General features: G+C 42.8%; 1 protein-coding gene across 3 annotated transcripts; it reads left to right on the top strand.

Annotated features, from left to right (window-relative positions):
• The first annotated feature begins 1,340 nt into the window (after positions 1 to 1,340).
• LOC139012654 (butyrophilin subfamily 1 member A1-like) lies at positions 1,341 to 16,411 on the top strand. 3 transcript variants are annotated; one of them, XM_070418822.1, is made up of 10 exons: positions 1,341 to 1,562; positions 2,201 to 2,329; positions 2,892 to 3,239; positions 9,506 to 9,787; positions 9,905 to 10,072; positions 10,662 to 10,682; positions 12,264 to 12,290; positions 13,094 to 13,120; positions 13,336 to 13,362; positions 15,044 to 16,411. In XM_070418822.1, exons 1-10 carry the CDS (start codon positions 1,535 to 1,537, stop codon positions 15,691 to 15,693), a joined length of 1,707 nt encoding a protein of 568 aa, XP_070274923.1. In that variant the 5' UTR covers positions 1,341 to 1,534; the 3' UTR covers positions 15,694 to 16,411. The 3 variants fall into 3 exon arrangements, with proteins under 3 accessions (XP_070274923.1, XP_070274924.1, XP_070274925.1); XM_070418823.1 differs by having other exon boundaries at positions 1,341 to 1,591; XM_070418824.1 differs by lacking the exon at positions 9,506 to 9,787.
• The last annotated feature ends 4,341 nt before the right edge of the window (positions 16,412 to 20,752 follow it).

The raw sequence follows: 20,752 nt of genomic DNA, 5'->3' as shown, positions 1-20,752 counted from the left end.
GTCTGGTGTGTATTTGTTTTTCTGTGTTTCTTATAAGCCATATATAGATATTCAATCTTATATCCAGAATTTTAAAAATGTACCTGTTTAAATTCTTTCAGGATCTAACTCAGAATTGTTCTGTCTTTATAAACAAGAAACACAATTATTCTAGAATTCATAGAACTTGGAGGACTTTTAAAATTAAAAAGAATTGTGAAGACAGATGACAGCAATGTCACCCTTACCTCTCATAGTTACAGCAGGAAAGGAAGATAAAAGGTTTCAGAAAATCACCTTCAGAATTTTATGCTCTTTTCCTTTTATCCTGGACAAGATGGAGAACATGTCAATGGAGAAAATTTCTAAGTCTGGGAGAAAAGGAGTCAGAAAGCATGGATGTATTATTAATTCCTTGTCTAATAAAGGGCCTAACTGGCAGATATTATATGTCAATTATATCTCAATAAAACTGGGAAAAATAAACTAGAAAACAATAGGGTAGCAGATATATTGAAGTGAATGAAGCAAGGCATTAAAAGAAAAATTGCTAACAACTTACAGAATTTAAAAGTTACTGGCAGTCTTCTAAGTGCTTTAGATGTATGAATTCATGTAATTGTCACATGAAACTTAGAGTAGGTACTATCATCAAACCCGTCGTCATATAAGAAAAGTGAGGCACAGAGAGGTTGTATAACTTGCTTAAAATCACCAGCTTGCAAATAGCCTCACCAGGATTTTAAGTCAGTCAGGCAAGTTCTTATATCATTGCTATTAACTTGGGTAATATACCTCTCAGAAAGAAAGAAAGCGCTTGTTCCTGATTCTCTCTATAGCTCATAAGTTGGGAGTGTTAGGGTCAAACCTCGGATAAACCTGTGGCAGGGCCAAAAACGAGTACCAGATTGGAGGCAGAGTCCTCTTAGCATAATTATAGCCCTCCCTAGTTCCTTCCTAGGTAGCTAATGAGCTGTGGGAGGTGCAGCAAGTGCTGCCAAAACTTGGTGAAACTCACAAGAACATGGTAAACATGCTGACCCCTTCCCCTGTTTTGCTTTGTGTGCTCTGACTATAAAATAAAGCCTCGGCTTGCAGGCTGGGTCTTTCTGTGTCCTCGTCCAGGCATGGGAAATCCGCAGACCCCCAGCTGTATTCTCTTGTCTGTCTTCTTTAATCCTTCACCTCCCCTCCTCAGGTTCACCCTTGACTGTGCCAGCTCCTCAGGTTCACCCTTGGCCTTGCTGGCATGGCACAATAAGTATGTAATTATTTGATGGATTTATTACCATGCTAGGTTAAAGTTCTCTTTCCTTATCTTTTTTTACTTTTAGTTTTCAGTATGTCAGGTGGCCAAAGAGAAGCACACTGCTGAGAAGCAGCTATTCAGGGGCGTCTGTCTTCCAGTTTTCTGAAACCCTTTTAAAGACCACCCAAGGCCTCCTTCCCAGCCACGAGTTTTCCGAGGACTGATATCCCCCTGGGCTTCTCGGAGCAAGTCTCAGAGGAGAGACCTGTGGTGGCCAAGAGCGGTAACCGGGCAGAATGGCAGAGTATGCGATTCAGTGCCTGCGGCAGTGAGGGTGAGGAGTTCCTGGATGCCTTCATCTCTGTAAGAATTTTTTAATTAATTACGGTATTTTTATACTTTTTATTGAACTTAGTAGGGTGACATTGGTTAGTAAAATGATGTAGGTTTCAGGTGAACTCTTCTATAATACATCTTCTGTATATTGTGTGTAAGATTTTAAAATTGTGAGGGTTGCATTTTGTAGGTGGTGGGCAAGAGGGAGGGAAGAGGTCGAGTCTGGGGAAGGATCCTGGGGGTTGACAGAGAGCAGACCAGGCGACATCTGCCCCTTAATCCCATAGGAATGTGTGGGGACAGAATTTGTTGAGGCCAGAGTAATGTTTGCCCTAGCGCCATCTATCTCAGCGACTGCTCTTCACCTCCTGTCTGCCCCATCCATTGAACAAAAATGTTCTTGAATTAGAGTTTAGAGAGATCGTGGACAGATATATTACTGCAGAACATGGCTGTCAAGATGGAACAAGACTGTTTCCTTGGAAAAGGAGGCAAAAGGCGTCCTTAGTGAGTGTGAAAGGCTTCCCTGGAGTCCCTGAGTGAGACACCACAGTTGCTTGAGAGCTATAGGAGCCATTTCTGTGAACCACCTTGGTTAGACTTTTTACTGTGGGTCCATCTTTGTCGCTCCTCCAGGTATTTTCAGGGCCTCCCTCTGTGGCACACTGTCCTCCACTCTGGGAAAGATGGTGGGTTCCCTGGACTTCTCTCTGCCCAGAGATCTCTTCTCGATCCTGCTTCTCCAGGTGTCCATATGGGGCTCAGGTGAGAATATTTAAAGATTCTTATCCCTGGATTCTCTCGTTCTCTGAATAGAAGGATTCAATCACGTCTCATACATACCTGGATTAATTATAAATCCTTCATTTTGATACAATGATTTATTTGCCCATACACAAGGGCAAATAAGTCATCATACGATTATTTTAGAGAGAAGGATCAGGCAGAATTACCTCACTAATGCGTTCTAATTTGTGCAGGTCTCAGTTTCATGGGGAATGCACTTTCTGATGCCCATGCAATTTTTCTAATGAAAAACTCTAGCTTCATGATTTCCCAGCCCTCTTCCCTCCCCCTTCATGGAATTTACCACCAATGCAATTTAAAAAATCATTTATTTAACATGAGATGACCATGTTGCTTGTAAGCTCCGGAGGTGTAGACACCCTCTCTGTCTTTGCTCCCCCATCTTCAGCCTGGGTGTGTGCAGCAGAAGGCGGCCGTCTGGATGACAGAGTGCCTATGGGTCTCCACAGGCTGTGATGACGCTGTGTCAGAAAACGCCTGGGTCCTGTGTTATCCTTGTCGCTTTCGGTCTGTCCCACAGATTCATTCACGGTCCTCGCTCCCTCGGAGCCCATTGTGGCCCTGCTGGGTGCAGACACGGCGCTGCCCTGCCGCGTAGCCCCGGCCATGAGCGCTGAGGACATGGAGCTGCGGTGGTTCCGCTCGCGGTTCGCAGATGCCGTGTACGCGTATGAGAACCGAGTGGAGCAGACGGAGCAGCAGCTGGTGGACTTCCGAGGGAGGGCCGAGCTGGTGAAAGATCACATCGCGGAGGGAAGAGTGGCTGTGAGAATCCGCAGCGTTAGGGTCTCGGACAATGGGATGTACACGTGTTTTTTTAAAAAAGGAAATGATTTTGAAGAAGCAACTTTGGAGCTAAAGGTGATCGGTGAGTAATTGTCTGAGAGCATAGACCGCTCTAAGAGAAATGTAAGTGTTCTGCATTTGATTTGGGGGGAAGGACAGAGACACAAAGGCAAGTATGCTGCAAGCTGGTTGACATCCTAGACTGGGCTTAGCCCCACACCTTTTCCATTTATACATACATCGCTCTGTACTTCAAAATTAAACTATTCCCTAAATATCTACATATATATAAAAGCTGAGCGACCAAATGCCAGAACAACCGGTACGACCAGAACCACAGGTCACTATGACGGGAACTGCAGCAGCCAACTGGCCCAATCTGGGTCCCTATGGGCACCCCAAAATCTCCCATGGCCCCTTTCCCCAGCAGCCCCCAATCAGGTCCCCCACCCCAGTCGGGGATGGATCCAGGGTCCCTTCTCCCAGCCACCGGCTCCCTGATAGGCTTCAATCACCAGCCAGCTGAGGGACCCCACCCATGCACAAATTTGTGCACTGGGCCTCTAGTCTACCATAAAAATAGGCCTCTTGTGTCTCTCCTATACATGGGCAGGAGAGTGCCATCCTTACCAAATGTACCATCACTCTCAGACAAGAATCCCAGGTAGCTGCTGCAAGGGACTGGCCCAGGCAGGACGGCTGGTGGTCGTGTCTTAAGTGCATTGCTTGGAGAAAGTGACTTGAGGGTTGTGACAGGATGGCTTGATATTGCAGGAAAAAAGTTATCCTTAGAGAATTGAGGTCAGAAAATAATAAACATTCCATAACTAAGTGAAACCGTAGATAAAAAAAATGGACTTAACGATTTGGGGGGAAATAAAAAGGCCCTGAAGAGTGGACCAGTGGGAAAGGCCACCGTGGACTGAGGTTTGGTCACAACTGAATTAACCACCATAAGTTTTATCATCATTGATGCTATTTCATTTAATTACAATAATACTGTAAACTCATTGTATCAAACTCAATTCAGAAAGGTATCCTAATGTATAAAAACCCAGGGGCTGTCACATCCAAAACGACCAGAGGGATGACTGAGCGCTGTGCAGGCAACAGGTTCAGGTGGGCGGGGACTGGCGAATGGGCTAAACTGCTGACCTCTTGGGGAGAGAGAGGAGGAGCTGACCAGTGGCTACTGCAGCCGCTGGTGAGACCCGGAGAGAGAGAGAGAGAAGTAGGGTCTGATCTGCAGCCTCAAAGCTGCAAATCAGACCCTGCTTCTCTGTCTCTTCGGGCCTGGCCAGCAGCCATTCCTCTCTCTCTCTGAGAGATCAGCAGTTCAGCCTGGAATGGCTGTGAATCAGCCCCACCTCTCTGATAAGGCCCAGAGATAAGCCCAGAGATGTTGATTGGCATAGAAACCGGCCAATCAGAACCAAATCTGGGTGAACTGCGAAGGCAGAACATAAGGTGGGGGCGGAGGAGGGGTTTTAAGGGCAACAGCTGTTTGGTTAAGGTGTAAGAAAGTGGTTCAATTTTTTAATAACTGGTTTGTTAGTATAGTGCATAAGGCTGGCTATCAGTCCAGATATAGGGGTTATGTGTTTTTGTCTGCCAAGAGCATCTCCTCCTGCTGAAAAAGGCACCCCCCGCCACACACACACACACTTAAGCAATACTATCCTGTATAATCTATCTGTACTAATAAAAGGATAACATGCTAATTAGACCAGGTTGACTGGCCATCTTCCAGACATCCGACTTCCTTCCGGACAAATCCATGGTGGTGGGGGCCAAGGCAGAAGCAGTTAAGAGTGATCAAGCCAGCAGGGGAGGGCAGTTAGAGGTGAAATCAGGCCAGCAGGGGAGGACAGTTGGGGGCAACCAGGCCAGCAGGGAGAGCAGTTAGGGTTGACCAGGCCAGCAGGGTGCCTGGCCAGCCTGGGTTAGGGGCTGATGGGTGTTTGCAGGCTGGCCATGGCCCCCAGCCACCCAAGCTCCCAGTGGAGGCTGGCTGGAAGCAGGTATCTGGGATTTATTTATCTTCTATAATTGAAACTTTGTTGCCTTTAGCGGAGGCCACAGCCGACCAGGGAAGGCGGGAAATTTGGCTTCCTCCATCGCCGGGGCAACCAAGCCTTCAGCTTGCTCCAGCTCCATGGCTGCTGGCCGCCATTTTGGTTGGGTTAATTTGCATATAGTCACTCTGATTGGCTGGTGAGCGTGGTTTGAGGGGTAGCAAAATTATGGTAAATTTGCATGTTTCTCTTTTATTAGATTAGATAGATAGATAGATAGATAGATAGATAGATAGATAAATAGATAGATATTTTTTAAACAAACAAAATTAAGTCTGTCTTTGAGCTCTCAGCCATTCAGGCTGGTGTAAAGTTATGCCTCAGTTCTTATTGGAGCTTTCTGCCCCTCTTTTCTTTGAGTAATAATTCTGAATATGCCTTTGGAGTCTAATGTAGCCTGTGGCATTCAGGATTCAGGAACACCCCCCCCCCAGTCCTGGCCCCTCACTGGTTACCACTAGGATGCTCTTCATCCGGGCTTTGTCACATCTCTTCACCTTGACCCCGGGAAGGTTAGTATAAAGTCTCTGATGCAATGAATCAAGAGGCACCTGAAGATTTCTGACTTTTGAGAAATCTCCCCTTCACTCTATCAAAGCTTCTTTCTGTTCTCCTTAAAGGCATTAGCTCATTGGCATCCATTTATCCCACTCATATCACACAACTTCTGTCATAACATGCATTCAACAATATAGCAAAACAATGTAGTTCCTACTTTAAGCTGAACGAATATCCCTGAAACTGAAATATTATAATTGGAATCAGGACAGGGAAAAGCTAAGAGAAAAACTCAAGTAACAGGTATATAGAAATTTCATGATATAGAAATAATAATTGATATAAAAATAATAATTTCATGATATAGAAATTTCATAATTTATGTGAATATTTACTTTATAATGAACATTGTCTTCAATTCCATGTCATTGCAAAAATAGCAAAATGCACATATTTTCATATAAGTCTCTGTGCAGTTGGTTCTCACCAGATAAATTTTCTTAAATGATTAAGTTTATACCCTATAATTTAACAATTCCAATTTCAAGATAATCATAAAATTTCTTAAATATGTGAACAGTCTAATAATTGTTTTAGTTTACACTTCTAACAGCAATGTATGAAAATAAACATTTCTTCACATGTTTGATGACACTGAATATTAAATTACTTCTGCTTTTATTTTTACCAATCTGATAGGTAAAAATATTATATCACACAATAAAAATAAAGTAAAAACTGATATCTCACAAAAATTTACATTGGATAGTTTTTCATATTTTTTTACCTTCAATTATTTTAGCTCATGCCCCTTACTTAGCTGGGGTTTTTTGGGGAGGCATCTTTTTAAAATTTTTTTGATTGAGTTTTAGTTGCTCTTTTACTCCTAAATATTGAAAGACTTTTTCCTAGTATGTATTTGTCTTATAATTTTTACAGTAATTTTCAATTATTGAAGTTTAAAGGTATGCTGTCAACTGTCAACATTATCTTTTATGTCTTATTTTTATGATGCTCTTAGATGAACTCTTATATAATAACATTACAAAAATATTTTACCTCTTTTCTCCTAATACTTTTCTGTAAAATGTATTTTAATTTAACATGCATAGCAAATTTAGTACTGACTTTAAATATATCACTCAATGAATATTCACAACGCAAGTACACCTTGAGAAACCAGCACCCAAATCAGGAAACGGAACATAATTAGGACATAGGAAAATCTGCTTTTTCCCTTCAGCTCACCATTTCCTCAAGAGTAATCACTCATCTGACTCCTAAGTTAGCCAGGTTAATTTGGCCTGGTTTTGAATTTCACACACACAAACTCCTTTATGTCTGGCTTTTCTTGCTCACCGTTATGTTTGTGAGATTTTTTTTACAGTTAACTGCCTGTAGTTGTAATTCACTTCTATCTCTTTTTATTGTTTTCCTATTTACATTTCGATCATTAATCCTTTGAAATTGTTTTAACATAAATATTCATGGAATTCTCAAAATATCTTTCCTAGACATATTCACTCATCTCTATAACATTAGTGAATAATGTGGGAAACAAATACATTGTTTCCCATAAACTTCTCATAAATACTTGGGTAAATTCTAAATTCTTTGTGTGATTATAATGATTTATCTGATCATTTCTTTGACAATACCATAGAGTTCCCATTTCTAAAGCTTTGTATTCTCTGCCAAGACAAACATGTTTTTTTTAATTATAATGTTTTGTTTTCCTTCTTCTTTTAATATTTGACCTCTTAAATTAACACTTCTCATTTGATTATATCCTGATAAGATATCTATGGGCTTGTTTTATGTGTTTTCTTTATCTGTATCTTTATTGGGAAGAAGAAAAATCCATTCAGTCTTGAAAGAAAGAGTGACATATTCTCCTGAGCCATGTAACTGAGACCTCCCAGTAGGAGGTAAAAGATAATCAGATTCCCAGTAATAACCTCGCAGGAGTCACAGTATTTTTAGTACCTTTCCATACCAGTTCTTTGAATGACCTATACATATAAAGGCAAGTCCAATGTTCAGAAGGAATTACTTGATTATACATTTGTACTATCTTCCATCTAGTTGACCTTTGTCTTGACTCTAGTACAACCGCTTCTATACTCAGAAATGGGCATCCCTTCCTGCTCCTTTCTCAATGCCAGTGTGGTTTCTGTTTGCTTATTTCAACTTGGCACTTCAATGGTTACATTCTTCCAGGAGGTACAAGGTCTGTTTGGTCTATTAGTACTTGCTCCCTAGGCTTTGATCTGCTTCATTTTGCTTAGAACCAGTTTCACCTGTGTGCAGTCATTTTCTTTCTCCCAGAGATTTAGAAGCCCCCCAGGCAGTTCTAAGGATTGTCTTGCAGATTGATTTCTGTTTTCTAGTAGTGTGTCCTTCCTGGGCAGGCCAGGGTCTGGTAGTAACAATTATTAGCTATATCATAATTTTCAGCAAAAAAAGAAGAGAGAGAGATATTGTAGCTGAGGTTCCTAATATATTTTCTACATCCAAGGAATTGAAGGAGGACTGAGCCAGACATAAGAGGATTCATAAAAATACAAAATAATATATAGTTTTAGAAGTCAAGACAGTCATTATTCTCAAAGAGACAGTGGATTCTTCTAGCATTCTGGTAATGTGATGTTTTGATACAGGTGCTGGGGACATGGACCCCCAAATGAACCCAGCCTGTGCTGAGTTGAAGAGGAGAGTTGGTAAAGGGAAAATAAATGGATGAGAGTAAAAAATAAAATAGATGTTAACTCCTTAATTGACTCAATTCACCTGGCTACCTTCATCTTGTATATAATCCCTAATCAGAACAAGAAAGAAAATTTGGAAAAAGATAGAGATTGTTTAAGGAAGTGACTATAAGAAGTCTCAATTTAAGCACAAAAGTTAGTTTTCCTGAGACTCCAATAAATGGAATAGGTAGATATAGATATGAAGATAGATAGATAGATAGATAGATAGATAGATAGATAGATAGATATAAAAGTCTAAGTGACTGACCATCCGTCCGATCATCTGACCGACTGGCCAGTACAGTTTATGTGCACTGGAAATTTAAAAATAAACGTTGACTCACACACTTCTATTATCGAGAAAGGGCGAATAGTGATATTAAAATATTTTGTATGTATTATATATACTATGTTGATATGTAATTTTTTGCAATAATGTAATTACCTCACAAATCTTTCTTCTAATTGATTTCCTTTCAATGTGTACGAATCCATGGCCACTAGTAGATTAGATATAATATAGATATAGATGATATAGATATAGATGATATAGATATAGATGATATAGATATAGATATAGATATAGATATAGATATAGATATAGATATAGATTAAATATAGATATAGATTAAATATAGATATAGATTAAATATAGATATAGATTAAATATAGATAGAGATAGAGATAAAAATGGAGATAGAGATAGAGATATTGTTGTTTTCTGAAAGAATTCAACATTGGCAAATTTTACTATGCTCCTTCTATAAACCTTCTATGACCAATTGCAGATATCTCTGGGTAGAGAAGGTGTGACAGGTATCAGTATAAGTCCCAGTATCAACTTCAGGTCTCTTGTGAATTTGAACTACATATACCCATTTATCTCATGGGAGAAGGTAAGATGCCTTGCCCTTCCACCAAGAACTATGGTACTTTGTCCATCTCCCCACACAGTGTTACTGTGTAACACTAGGACCTCTGGACAAAATGTATCCAGGTCTCAGATGAATGACTTTTCTCTCCAGGTCTGGGCTCTGGTCCTCGTATTTTCATGGTGGATACAGAAGATGGAGGAATAAGACTGAAGTGCACAGGCAAGAGATGGTTCCCCCAGCCTGAGGTACAGTGGAAAGATGTGACGGGAGAGAAGATACCTTCTCTCTCTGAGGACAAGACCCAAGACGATGATGGGTTGTTTCAAATTGAGGCATTCCTCGTTGTGAGAGACAGCTCATGGAGAGAGGTGTCCTGCACCATGAAGAACCCCTTCTTTGGACAAGAGCAGGTGGAAACCATTTTTATCCCAGGTCAGCTCTGCTCATTTTGGAGACAGGACAGGAGTAAGGAGGAGATGTGTGGGAACTGGGGTGGGATAGGCTTGCTCAGTGTATGTTTTTGATCAGGTTTTTGGGGCCCTGTATCAGAGCCCTTCTTCCCTAGGACCTCTCCTTGGAAAGTAGCATTCGCTCTGACTTTCCTCTTACTTGGGATTTTCATCGGTGCTGTTGTATTTTTGACCTGGAAAGAGCAACAGGGAAGGAAGAGAGTACAGGAAGTCCAGGAGGAAAAAGAAAAAGAAAGCCAAGACAAAGGTAAAACTGAAGGAGACTTGGGGACATCTGTAAATGTATGAGTTTGTTAGCACGGCTATGTATATGGATGGCATCTGTTGGGGCACAGAGACACGTGTAGGACTTAGTTAGAGCCCAAGACCATCAAGAAGGCATGCAGCCCAGGACCTCCATGAGAAAAATAGGATGATAGAGTCCAATGGAGAGAGGAAACTCACTGGTATAAACATGGAGTCAAGAATAAATGGTCACAGTAATTCTCAATTAAGATAAATTTCTTGATCTAGACCAGTGGTTCTCAACCTTCTGGCCCTTTAAATACAGTTCCTCGTGTTGTGACCCAACCATAAAATTATTTTCCTTGCTACTTCATAACTGTAATGTTGCTACTGTTATGGATCATAATGTAAATATCTGATATGCAGGATGGTCTTAGGCAACCCCTGTGAAAGGGTCGTTCGACCGCCAAAGGGGTCGAGACCCACAGGTTGAGAACCGCTGATCTAGACATATGGAAGCAGCATTTAGGATCTGGGCTCAGTAACAGTCTAGAAAGTAAATGTTGGACTTTTTCTGTAAAATCTGATTTGTTATTTTTTTGCCTTTTTAGAATCATTCAAGAAAGAGCTTGGTAAGTTATTTTTTATATTTTACTAGAGGCCTGGTGAATGAAATTCGTGCATGGAGGAGGGGGTTCCCTCAGCACAGACTGCACCCACTCCAATCGGGGACTCCTCAGGGGAAGTCCGACTGCTGGGTTAGGCCCGACCCCTGTGGGATGGGGCCAAAACTGGCAGTTGGACACCCCTCTCACAATCTGGGACTGCTGGCTCCTAACCACTCACCTGCCTGCATGCTTGGTCACCCCTAACCTCCCTGCCTACCTGCCTGATTGCCCTTAAGTGCCTCTGCCTGCCTGATTGTCCCTAACTGCCCTCCCCTGCTGACCTGATCTCACCCCCAGCTGCCTCTGCCTACCTGATCACCCCTAACTGCCCTGCCTTGCTGGTCTGATCTCGCCCTTAACTACCCTCACCTGCTGTCCTGATCTTGCCCCCAACTGCCCTCCCCTGCTAGCTTGATCTCGTCCCTAACTGCTCTCCCCTGCTGGCCTGATCTCCCCCCAACTGCCCTCCTCTGCTGGCCAATTTGTTTCTGATTGGTCAATTTCTATGCCAGTCAGCATCAAAAGCTCCACTTCCTAGGCAGTCATTGGCTCCTTACATTCACCCAGATTTGGTTCTGATTGGTTAATTTCTATGCCAGTCAGTGTCCCTGGGCCTATCAAAAGGGCCTGATCAGAAAGGCAGGGCTGATCAGAAGCCCTGGTGGAGAGAAACAGAGGCATGGCTAGTGGCCAGATGAGGAGAGAAAGAGAAGCAAGTTCTGATCAACCACTGCCACAGAGACTACGGATCAGACCCTGCCTCACTCTCTGAAGGCCTCTCTCGGGGCCTGATCCACAGCCCCCTACGCCAGTGGTCGGAAAACTGCTGCTCGCGAGCCACATGCAGCTCTTTGGCCCCTTGAGTGTGGCTCTTCCACAAAATACCACGTGCGGGCGCGCACGTACAGTGAGATTGAAACTTCGTGGCCCATGTGCAGAAGTCAGTATTTTGTGGAAGAGCCACACTCAAGGGGCCAAAGACCTGCATGTGGCTCGTAAGCTGCAGTTTGCCAACCACTGCCCTAGGCAGTTAGTGCTGGGTCTGGGCGCCAGTAGCAGCCCCAGTCAGTGCTGGGTCACCACGGCAACCCAGCACTGACTTCTGGTCTGGTCCTTCTCTAATGGTAGTTGCATCCTGGCTCTTTATTATATAGACTAGAGGCCCATGACATGAAGAGATTCGTGCAATAGGCCTTCCTTCCTCTGGCTGCCGGCACCAATTTTCCTTCGGCACCCAGAACCCAAGCCTTTGCTCCTGCCTCAACGGAGAAGCCACGCCTGGAGGCTTCTCGGCTCCAACCACAGCAGAGAAGCCAAGCCTCTTCAGTCTTTAGTCTTCTGTCTTCACTCAGGCTGGAGCCTTCAGTCTTTGCTCTGCGCCTGCCATTTTTTTGTTGGGTTAATTTCTATATTCATTCCTGATTGGCTGGTGGGGCGTAGCAGAGTGATGATCAATTTGCATGTTTCTCTTTTATTAGTGTAGATTTTCTAGTCATTACTTTATTCTGTACACTTGGCATCTCACAGGCTGTTATTGCTTTTCAGACAGAAGGAAGGAATTATATAATCAAGGTGAGTTATACTGATATTGTTGGGTCAGCCATCTCATCTGCCCCTCTGTTCTGATTCCCTCCTATAGACCTTGTTGGTGAGGGGGAATACCCCACCCTAAAATAATAAGGGGGTCACCCAACACTGGGCAGATGAGATTGACAGCGGTTTGTTAATCACATATACTCACATCCTGGGGGAAGGCACCACACACCGTGCAGGACACATGGAGGCTGCACTTGGGAGCCGAGTCAACCAGCAGGGATGTGGGAGGTAGGATCATAATGACAGGAGGATGAGGCACTACTGTTTTCTGTAGAAGTATGTGATCAGCATGTTTGAATAATTTTGCCAGCTGACAGGGAGGTGACGCCCACTATTGGGCTGAGGACAGGTGGGGGTCAGCGGCTTGGCTGGTAGGGGAATTAGCTGGGTGGGAGCTTTTCCTGCTGGATGGAGAGCATTTCTGGTGAGAATAGGGCAACTCACAGTTGGGCATTTGGAACCTTGTGAGGCTTAAAGATGTCAAGGCAGCAATGCAATTTCAGGACTTACAACACAGTTTCACAATTATAGCCCATCCTCTTCTCCCAAAAGAACCAGACCCTCATATTTTATCACAGACGGGTTGGTGGATATGGAAAGTGTGAAGAGATAGTACAGGAAATATAAAAGAAGACAAATATCCCATAATTTTCATTGAGATGACGAACACAGAAATATAGCACTATCATAAACCTTCAGATTTCATGCAGTTGCAGCAATTTCAATCTGAAGCAAATGTCCTTTGAATGGGAATATCTAACTTCTTTGTTTTATTTCAGACTGGAGAAAAGCTGGGTTATATGCTGGTGAGTAACTGATGTTGTCTTGGGGCTTCAGGTGCCCCAGGATTTCATGAGCCATTTCCAGGGCGTGTTTAGAAAGGCGCCATCTTCTGGAGATTTTATTTTGAAACTGAGAATCTAGAAAAATATAGCGGCTAAGTGAATAAGCATCCCACTAGTTCAGAGGACATGTTCTTGCCGTATTTTAACATGATAACATGAATTTTTTTTCTCTTTAGACTGGAGAAAGGAACATTTCAAAGCAGGTGAGTGGTCCTATTCTTTTGTCCTACATAATCTCTTTTATACAAACCAGAAACATTTATATAAACACCCAATAATACCTCCTTGGTTAGGCATTTCATGGCTTTCACTTCAGTCTCAATTTCATGCTGAAACATTAACAGATTTCTTACTATTTTGATATCATTCATTCAGCCTAAATCTATACAACTATTCATTCAGTGTCAAATAAATACAGCAGGGCTGGTCTCTGACTCCATGTGAAAGTGCACATACAAATTGTGATGAATGTTATGAAGGAAAAAGCAATTGCTGTGAGGGGAAGGAATGGGGGATTAAAGAAACTGCCATGAAGAAATTATGTTCAGTCTGAGACTTCAGCGTCAGGGTAGATTTATTCATGCGGACAACATTGAAAAAAGTTCAGCCGGAAGGAAGTCTGCTATGTAGCCATCCTGAGACAGAGCAGAGCTTGTTGCTGCTCAGTGCAAGCACACAATGGCCCTGGCCTCAGAGTCTTTCCAGAGTTAGAGTTGATTGTCAATGACTAGTGCAGTGGTTCTCAACCTTCCTAATGCGGCGACCCTTTAATACAGTTCCTCATGTTGTGGTGACCCCCAATTCATTGTTACAAATTGAACATAATTAAAGCTTAAAGCATAGTGATTAATCACAAAAACAACATGTAATTATATATGTGTTTTCCGATGGTCTTAGGCGACCCCTGTGAAAGGGTCATTCGACCCCCAAAGGGGTCGTGACCCACAGGTTGAGAACTGCTTGTCTACTGCATGCTGCTTTACTCTGAATATCCCCACATCCACACCCATCTTCTAGTTAACATAATCCTCCAAACACATAATATCCCACATATAAATTTTTAGAAAAACTTTAATTATTGAAAATGTTGGGTTTGACAAGAAGCAGTTTACTTACTACTAGTACTAGTGCTACTGCTACTCTTAATGTATAGTGTTAGTGTTACTAGAGCTATTGGAAGCTAAAGTTTACCAAGTGTTCATCACTGGCAAGACATAGTATTAAACTCTACATGTTACCTCATTTCTTGCTCCCCATACTCCTATGCTGAAGGATCAGAATTAGGTTCATTGTCATGAGGGCAAAGCAAGGCTGAGAGAAGCAAAGTGGTTTCGCCAACTTCCAAGCTCCTAAGGATGGAGTGATTGTCACAATTTGGGGCTTTCTGACTAAAGAGCCTGGGATTTCAGCCATTAGAAGTATAAAAAGTGTTTGTGTGAGAAGGATAACTGAGTTATTACATAAGCCCAGAGAAAAAAGATACCAAAGAAGCTTAAATGCAAATAGGTACAGTGTGACTGAAATATGGCACGACTTAATTATTAAGAGCAAACAGCCAGCATGTGAAGGAAATTGGAGAGACCCCCATCCTGCAATACCCAACCCTGGGCTTTCAGATGAGACAGCTGTCTTCCCTAAACAGTGTCTGTCTGTGGGGAACAGGTGGCCACCCGAGGTCCTGTCAACCCCTACCTTCTATGATCTACACACCAGGCGTCTCCCATGACTAGATATGGATAGAACACAACGGTTTACCCACTCTTCCACTGCTTCCTCCTTCTTTCCAACATGCCCCTTTTCCTGTATTTGAATCTTTCCTAAAACCAACCAGTCTTGATTGTGGAATGACCTTTCTTTTTTTTTTTCTTTTTTTTATACCTGCAGTGGCTGTTACTCTGGATCCAGAAACAGCTCATACCAAACTCATCTTATCTGAGGATAGAACACATGTTTCTTCAAAAGAAAACGTTTCTCAGAACCATGATGGCCCCACACAGCAGGAGCAAGAGGGCATCTTCAGTGTTCTGGGCCAGAATTGCTTTACCGCAGGGAGACATTACTGGGAGGCAGAAGTAAAAGTGGGAACAGCAGGTGGACCTGGAACCAGATGGGCACTGGGTGTCTGCTCAGATACAGTGAAGAGAGAGGGGTGGTTTGTAGAAAGTCCAGAAAAGAATTTCTGGGTGGTGGCATACAAGGAAGGGGAAATCTGGGTTCCCACTTCCCAGTCAGAGCCTCTGTCGCTGAGGGAGCGCCCCCACAGGATAGGAGTGTTCCTGGACTGGGAGGCTGGGGATGTGTCCTTTTACAACATGGTTGATGGATCTCACATCTATTCCTTCACTAGAATCCAATTCTGTGGGATCCTCCGTCCTTACTTTAGCCTTCAGGGTCCTGGCACATCTGTGGCCATCTGCCCAGCTTCAGATCACACTGAAAATTGTCCTGATTCTTCTCCAAAGACCTCTGTGACTCACTCAAGGAGTTCTGATATGGGCGTCCCCCAAGAAGCTAACTCTCTGTTACCTCCATAAGAAGTGAAGTGTCAGTGCCTTAGGTATCTCTGAGCTGCCTCTACTCGAAGCTCTTATGGGTGAGAAAGCTGTTTCTGTGTGGAGAGTAGCCCATTTTCAGTAGGTTAACATTTCAGCCCCTTTCAAAGAGGGGGAAGCAGAAAGAGGAATGGGGCAACTGGAAAATCGTTGGGAGAATTTCCTCTGATGTTATCTTTGGGACAATGTGGTCTCTATGAGCAGTAACCATTTGTCACAAGAAAACTGCAAACAAATGCATGGTATCTCTTCTGTTTCATTGCTCAGTGTGTGTTGAAATAAATACTATACAATGGAATACTATGCAGCTGTAAAAAAGAAAGAACTCTTACCATTTGCAACAGCATATACAGGCCTAGAGAGCATTATGCTTATCAAAATAAGGCAGTCAGAGAAAGATAAGTATCACATGATCTCACTCATATGTGGAATCTAATGAAAAACAAACTGATGAAGAAAAATAGACCCAGAGACATAGAAACATCGAGCAGACTTTCAAACCTCAGATGGAAAGCAGGGGAAGGTGGAGGGGGGAAGAGATCAACCAATGAACTCATATGCGTACATGCATAACCCCTAGACACAGACAGTGGGTGGTGAAGGCTTAGAGGGGAGGGAGTTGGGAGAGGGAAATGGGGGAAAAAAGGGACACATGTAATATTTTCATCAATAAAGATTTATATTAAAATATTTTTAAAAATACATCTACAGAGAAATTTTCTACAGTTATTGTTTGTGTTATCAAATGTGGATGAGGGGTGGTGTCTAAAGAGAAGGATCAACAGCTGAGTGAATTCTCAGTACATGTTACTGTTATTGGAAATACACAGAAATCATTCAAATCTTTTGAAAGTTAATAGCTCAGCTTGTTCTTGCCTCCTTGCCCTTCGACTTGTAAACCTGGAGTCTTCCATGTGGTGGAGAGGATGGTAAAACCTTTCCAGTGGGAGACCAAGCCTTCTTGTGGTGAGCCTTTTATTTATTAACTAGAGGCCTGGTGCACTGATTCATGCACAGGTGATATCCTTCAGCCTGGCTGGTGCCCTCACACAATCTGGGACCCCTCAAGAGATGTTGGAATGCTGGTTTTGGCCGGATCCCTGCAAGCCCCAAACTGGCAGTCTGACATCGCCCAAGGGATATAGTAGTGTGTGAAGCAGCAGGTGCCTGGGGAGGAGCCTGAGCCTGGCCCGGGCACTGCTCCCACTCATCCTGGCCCTGATGTACCTGCCACCACTGCCGCTTGGTGGCCACTGCTTGGTAACACTGCCGTGGAGGCGGGAGAGGCTGCAGCTGCGCTTGCCAGCCATGAGCCCTGTGTCTAGCGCCTGTCAGTCAACTGAGCAGTGCTCCCGCTATGGGAGCACACTGACCACCAGGGAGCAGCTCCTGCATTGAGCGTCTGTCCCCCGGTGGTCAGTGCGCGTCATAGCAACCGGTCAACTGGTTGTTTGGTCATTCGGCAGCTTAGGCTTTTATATAGAGAGAGGCTTTTATGTATACAGACAAGTTCTCACTGGTCAGCAAGTCCAGACTTTTGTCCTCTGGGAATATGTGAATGAGAAAGGAATTGATGTTGCAGTTTATGATTTCAGAGTAAAAAGTAAAATTAGTCAAATAAACACGAAGAAACATCTGCAGCTTTCATGGAGAAGAGTTGACAACACTGCCTGTTTTCCTCGCTGACGATGTCCTTCCCACTGTTGAGGTTTCCTTTGCCTTAATGCAGCTAAGCCTTCTCTAACATCACCAAGCTTGTGTCTTCAAGGATAGAAAATACGAGCTTCTCCTTTTAAGTGAGCCTTCCCTTCCTGGTGATAGAAGAGAACAACTTAGCTTTTTCTACACTATTGACAGTTCTTTAAACCACAGGTCTCTCTTGGAGACTTAAGAATTCTTAAGAGTCTCTTAAGAATCTCTCTTGGAGATGAATCTCCTTAGCAAAAATTCCCTGGCACACTAAGTTGTGCAAAGTGACTACAGCGTTTGGACAGGTTCAAGCCTTGGACTGATGAGAGGGCATGGTCCTCTTGTGCCAAAGCCACATACAAGTCTCAGCTTGGAAGGAAGAGCCTCCCAGCACAATTATAGCCAAAGGCTATGGTTATATATGGTAACCTTGACCATATAGTCTGACCTTGTAGTCCTAGGTAGTTGAGAGATGTGGGCTGTGGGAGGTGCAGCAAGTGCCACCAAAACAAAGCTTGATAAAGTTCAGAGAATTGCAACAACAGGAAAAAAGCAGATTTGAAACTCGCAAGAACATTGTAAACATCTTGCCCTTGTTTTGCTTTGTGTGATCTGACTATAAAATAAAGATTCAGCTAACAGGCTGTGTCACTGTGTCCTCATCCAGGTGCAGTGATCCACCTGGCCCCAACTATATTCTCTTGTCTGTTTTCTTTAATCCTTCACTGCCTCTCCTCAGGTTCACCACTGGCCATGCTGGATGAGGTTCATTAAGTGGCAAAGCCAGTGTTTCAACCCAAGAAGAATAAAACCAGAGCACAGAATATTCATGTCACTGACAGTGGGAGAAAGGGAGGGACTCAAACAACACCTAAGAAATAATAAAGGCAGGAGAGAAGTAAGTGAACAGTGGAAAAATATTAAATTGCTATAATTAAATAGAAATGGTAGATGAGGAGGGATTTCCATGTATGAGAACCCTATACACAGGGTCACAACAAAACAGAAAAAAAAAATGAGATTGGAACTATGATATAGAGCAGGAAGGATAATGGGTTCAGTTTAGGATATTTTTCTTTTGTTCTAAATTTAGGATATTCAGCATGAGGTTCTCGAATGAGTTTTCAGTGTCTCTCCCACTGGAACTAAATGCATACTTTGTTCTACACAGGATTCTTCCACCTGTCACTTCTCCACTCATTTTAATGAGCTTTTGTCCTCTAAGCTTGGAGACTGGGCAGCATAGGTTGGAGGTGGGCAATGAAAGAAAGTGTGAGGATTGGTGTTTTCAGAACCAGTTGTAGAAATGTCAGGGTGACATCACCCACAGCATCCTCATCTCTAGTGTGGGCAAAACAACAAGCAGCGAAGGGTCACCAAGTAGCTTATGATTTCTGGCAAAGTAATGAGCTTGAATTCACAGTCGGACACCATCAATTGAATTCTTTAATGCTAAACTACTCTGGAAATCTCATTCTGAGTAGAGTTTATAAAGGTATGATAGGACATTGAAAAAACAAATAAGCTTCAATAGAATAGAAAATGTAGGGCAGAAATTATATCTTGTTAAGCATTTTATCTCTAGGGCCTAGCAGAGTGCATTCTACAAATAAGGATTCAATAAATATCCTACTTATAAATCTACTCATGAATCCCACAAATGCTTATTGATCAACTAACTGGTGGTACTTTTCTAGGTTGTGAGGACACATAAAACTATTTCTGCCATAATGGAGCTTATAATCTACTGACAAATAAGGAAAAAGTCCTTCAGGGAGATTAACAAATTTAGTTTTTCTGCTTCCTCCAGTTCTCTCCTTGAAACTAAGATTCATCCAATCTCTACATCTATTCTGAGAGTTGCCATGCTTTACATGACTACAACCATCTATGCATCAAGATCCTTTTTGACTCACCAATGTGGCATTTTACCCAAGCCTCTAATCACTCTCCTTTCCTATGGGTTGTTTTTATTGGAACTGGAAGTGAGATTGTAAATTAATCCCTAATTTGGGGAGCTAACAAAAAATTATGTTCTTTAGCTAGTAAAAATTTTGACTGATAAAAAAATATTTTTGTGAAATTTTCTTAAGGAATATATGCATTTATATATAAGATCTGCACAAGGACACAAGACTAACAAGCAAAGAACTAGTTTGATTAGGAAGAAAGGTTAAAGTGATAAAAATAAAAACAAAAAATAAAGAAGACAACCTCAAGATATTAAATAAAACATTTTCAGTTACATTAAATCAAAATAGAGTAATGTCAAAAAATATTTTAAGGCAAAGCTAACCTATTTACTACTAAATTTGTTTACTACTAAATATATCACTAAATTTGTATTAAAAATATAAAGGGCATATTAATGTATCAAAATGTGTAATTTGTAAATCTCCATAGAACATATAACACTAAAAGTGAACCCCAGTGTAAACTGTGGACTCTAGTTGAACATAATGTATCAATATTTGTTCATCTATTGTAACAAATATACCACACCAATGCAAGACATTATTAACAGAGGAAGCTATGGGGTGATATATGGAAATATTCTGGATTTTCCACTCAATTGTGCTGTAAACCTTAAACAGCTCTAAAAAAGAATGAAGTACTGTTACATGCTACAACATGGACAAACTTTGAAAACATTATACTGAATATAAAAAGCCAGATACAAAAATATCCATATGTTTCATGGTTCCATTTATATAAAACTAGAGGCCTGGTGCACAAAAATTTGTGCACTCACGGGGGGAGGTCCCTCAGCCTGGCCTGCGCCCTCTCGCAGGCCCCTTGGGGGATGACCACTTGCTGGCTTAAGCCTGCTCCCCGGTGGATTGGGCCTAAGCTGGCCATCAGGCATCCCTCTGGCAGCCCGGCAGCCCTCGGGGGATGTCCACTTGCCAGCGGGGAGCAGACTTAAGCTGCAGTCGGACATCCTTAGCGCTGCTGAGGAGGCAGGAGAGGCTCCCACCACCACCGCTGTACTGGCAGCCATCAGCCTGGCTTGTGGCTGAGCAGAGCTCCCCCATGTGTGAGTGCACTGACCACCAGAGGGTAGCTCCTGCATTGAGCGTCTGCCCCCTGGTGGTCAGTGTGTGTCATAGTGACCAGTCATTCCCAGTCTTTCTGCTGTTAGGGTCAGTTTGCATATTACCCTTTTACTATATAGGATAGAGGCCTAGTGCACGGGTGGGGGCCGGCTGGTTTGCCCTGAAGGGTGTCCCAGATAAGGGTGGGGGTCCTTCTTGGGTGCCTGGAGAGCCTGGGTGAGGGCCTGATGGCTGTTTGCAGCTGGTCACACCCTCTTCAGGTTGGGGGTCCCCACTGGGGTGCCTCGCCAGTCTGG

This window comes from Myotis yumanensis, unplaced genomic scaffold (genome assembly GCF_028538775.1).
Source record: "Myotis yumanensis isolate MYYU_CA2020_CCGP unplaced genomic scaffold, mMyoYum1.0.hap1 SCAF_6, whole genome shotgun sequence".
In the NCBI taxonomy this organism is placed as follows: domain Eukaryota; kingdom Metazoa; phylum Chordata; class Mammalia; order Chiroptera; family Vespertilionidae; genus Myotis; species Myotis yumanensis.
The sequence above is the reverse complement of the archived record's forward strand: the minus strand, read 5'-3'. Positions and strand labels throughout refer to the sequence as shown.

Bases quoted from the DNA above. Each gene is read 5' to 3' on its own strand.
- LOC139012654 (XM_070418822.1), top strand. From the start codon at position 1,535: ATGCGATTCAGTGCCTGCGGCAGTGAGG. The intron at 1,563-2,200 runs GTGAGGAGTTCC...TCGCTCCTCCAG, and splicing joins CAGTGCCTGCGGCAGTGAGG to GTATTTTCAGGGCCTCCCTC. The intron at 10,073-10,661 runs GTAAAACTGAAG...TTGCCTTTTTAG, and splicing joins AAAAGAAAGCCAAGACAAAG to AATCATTCAAGAAAGAGCTT.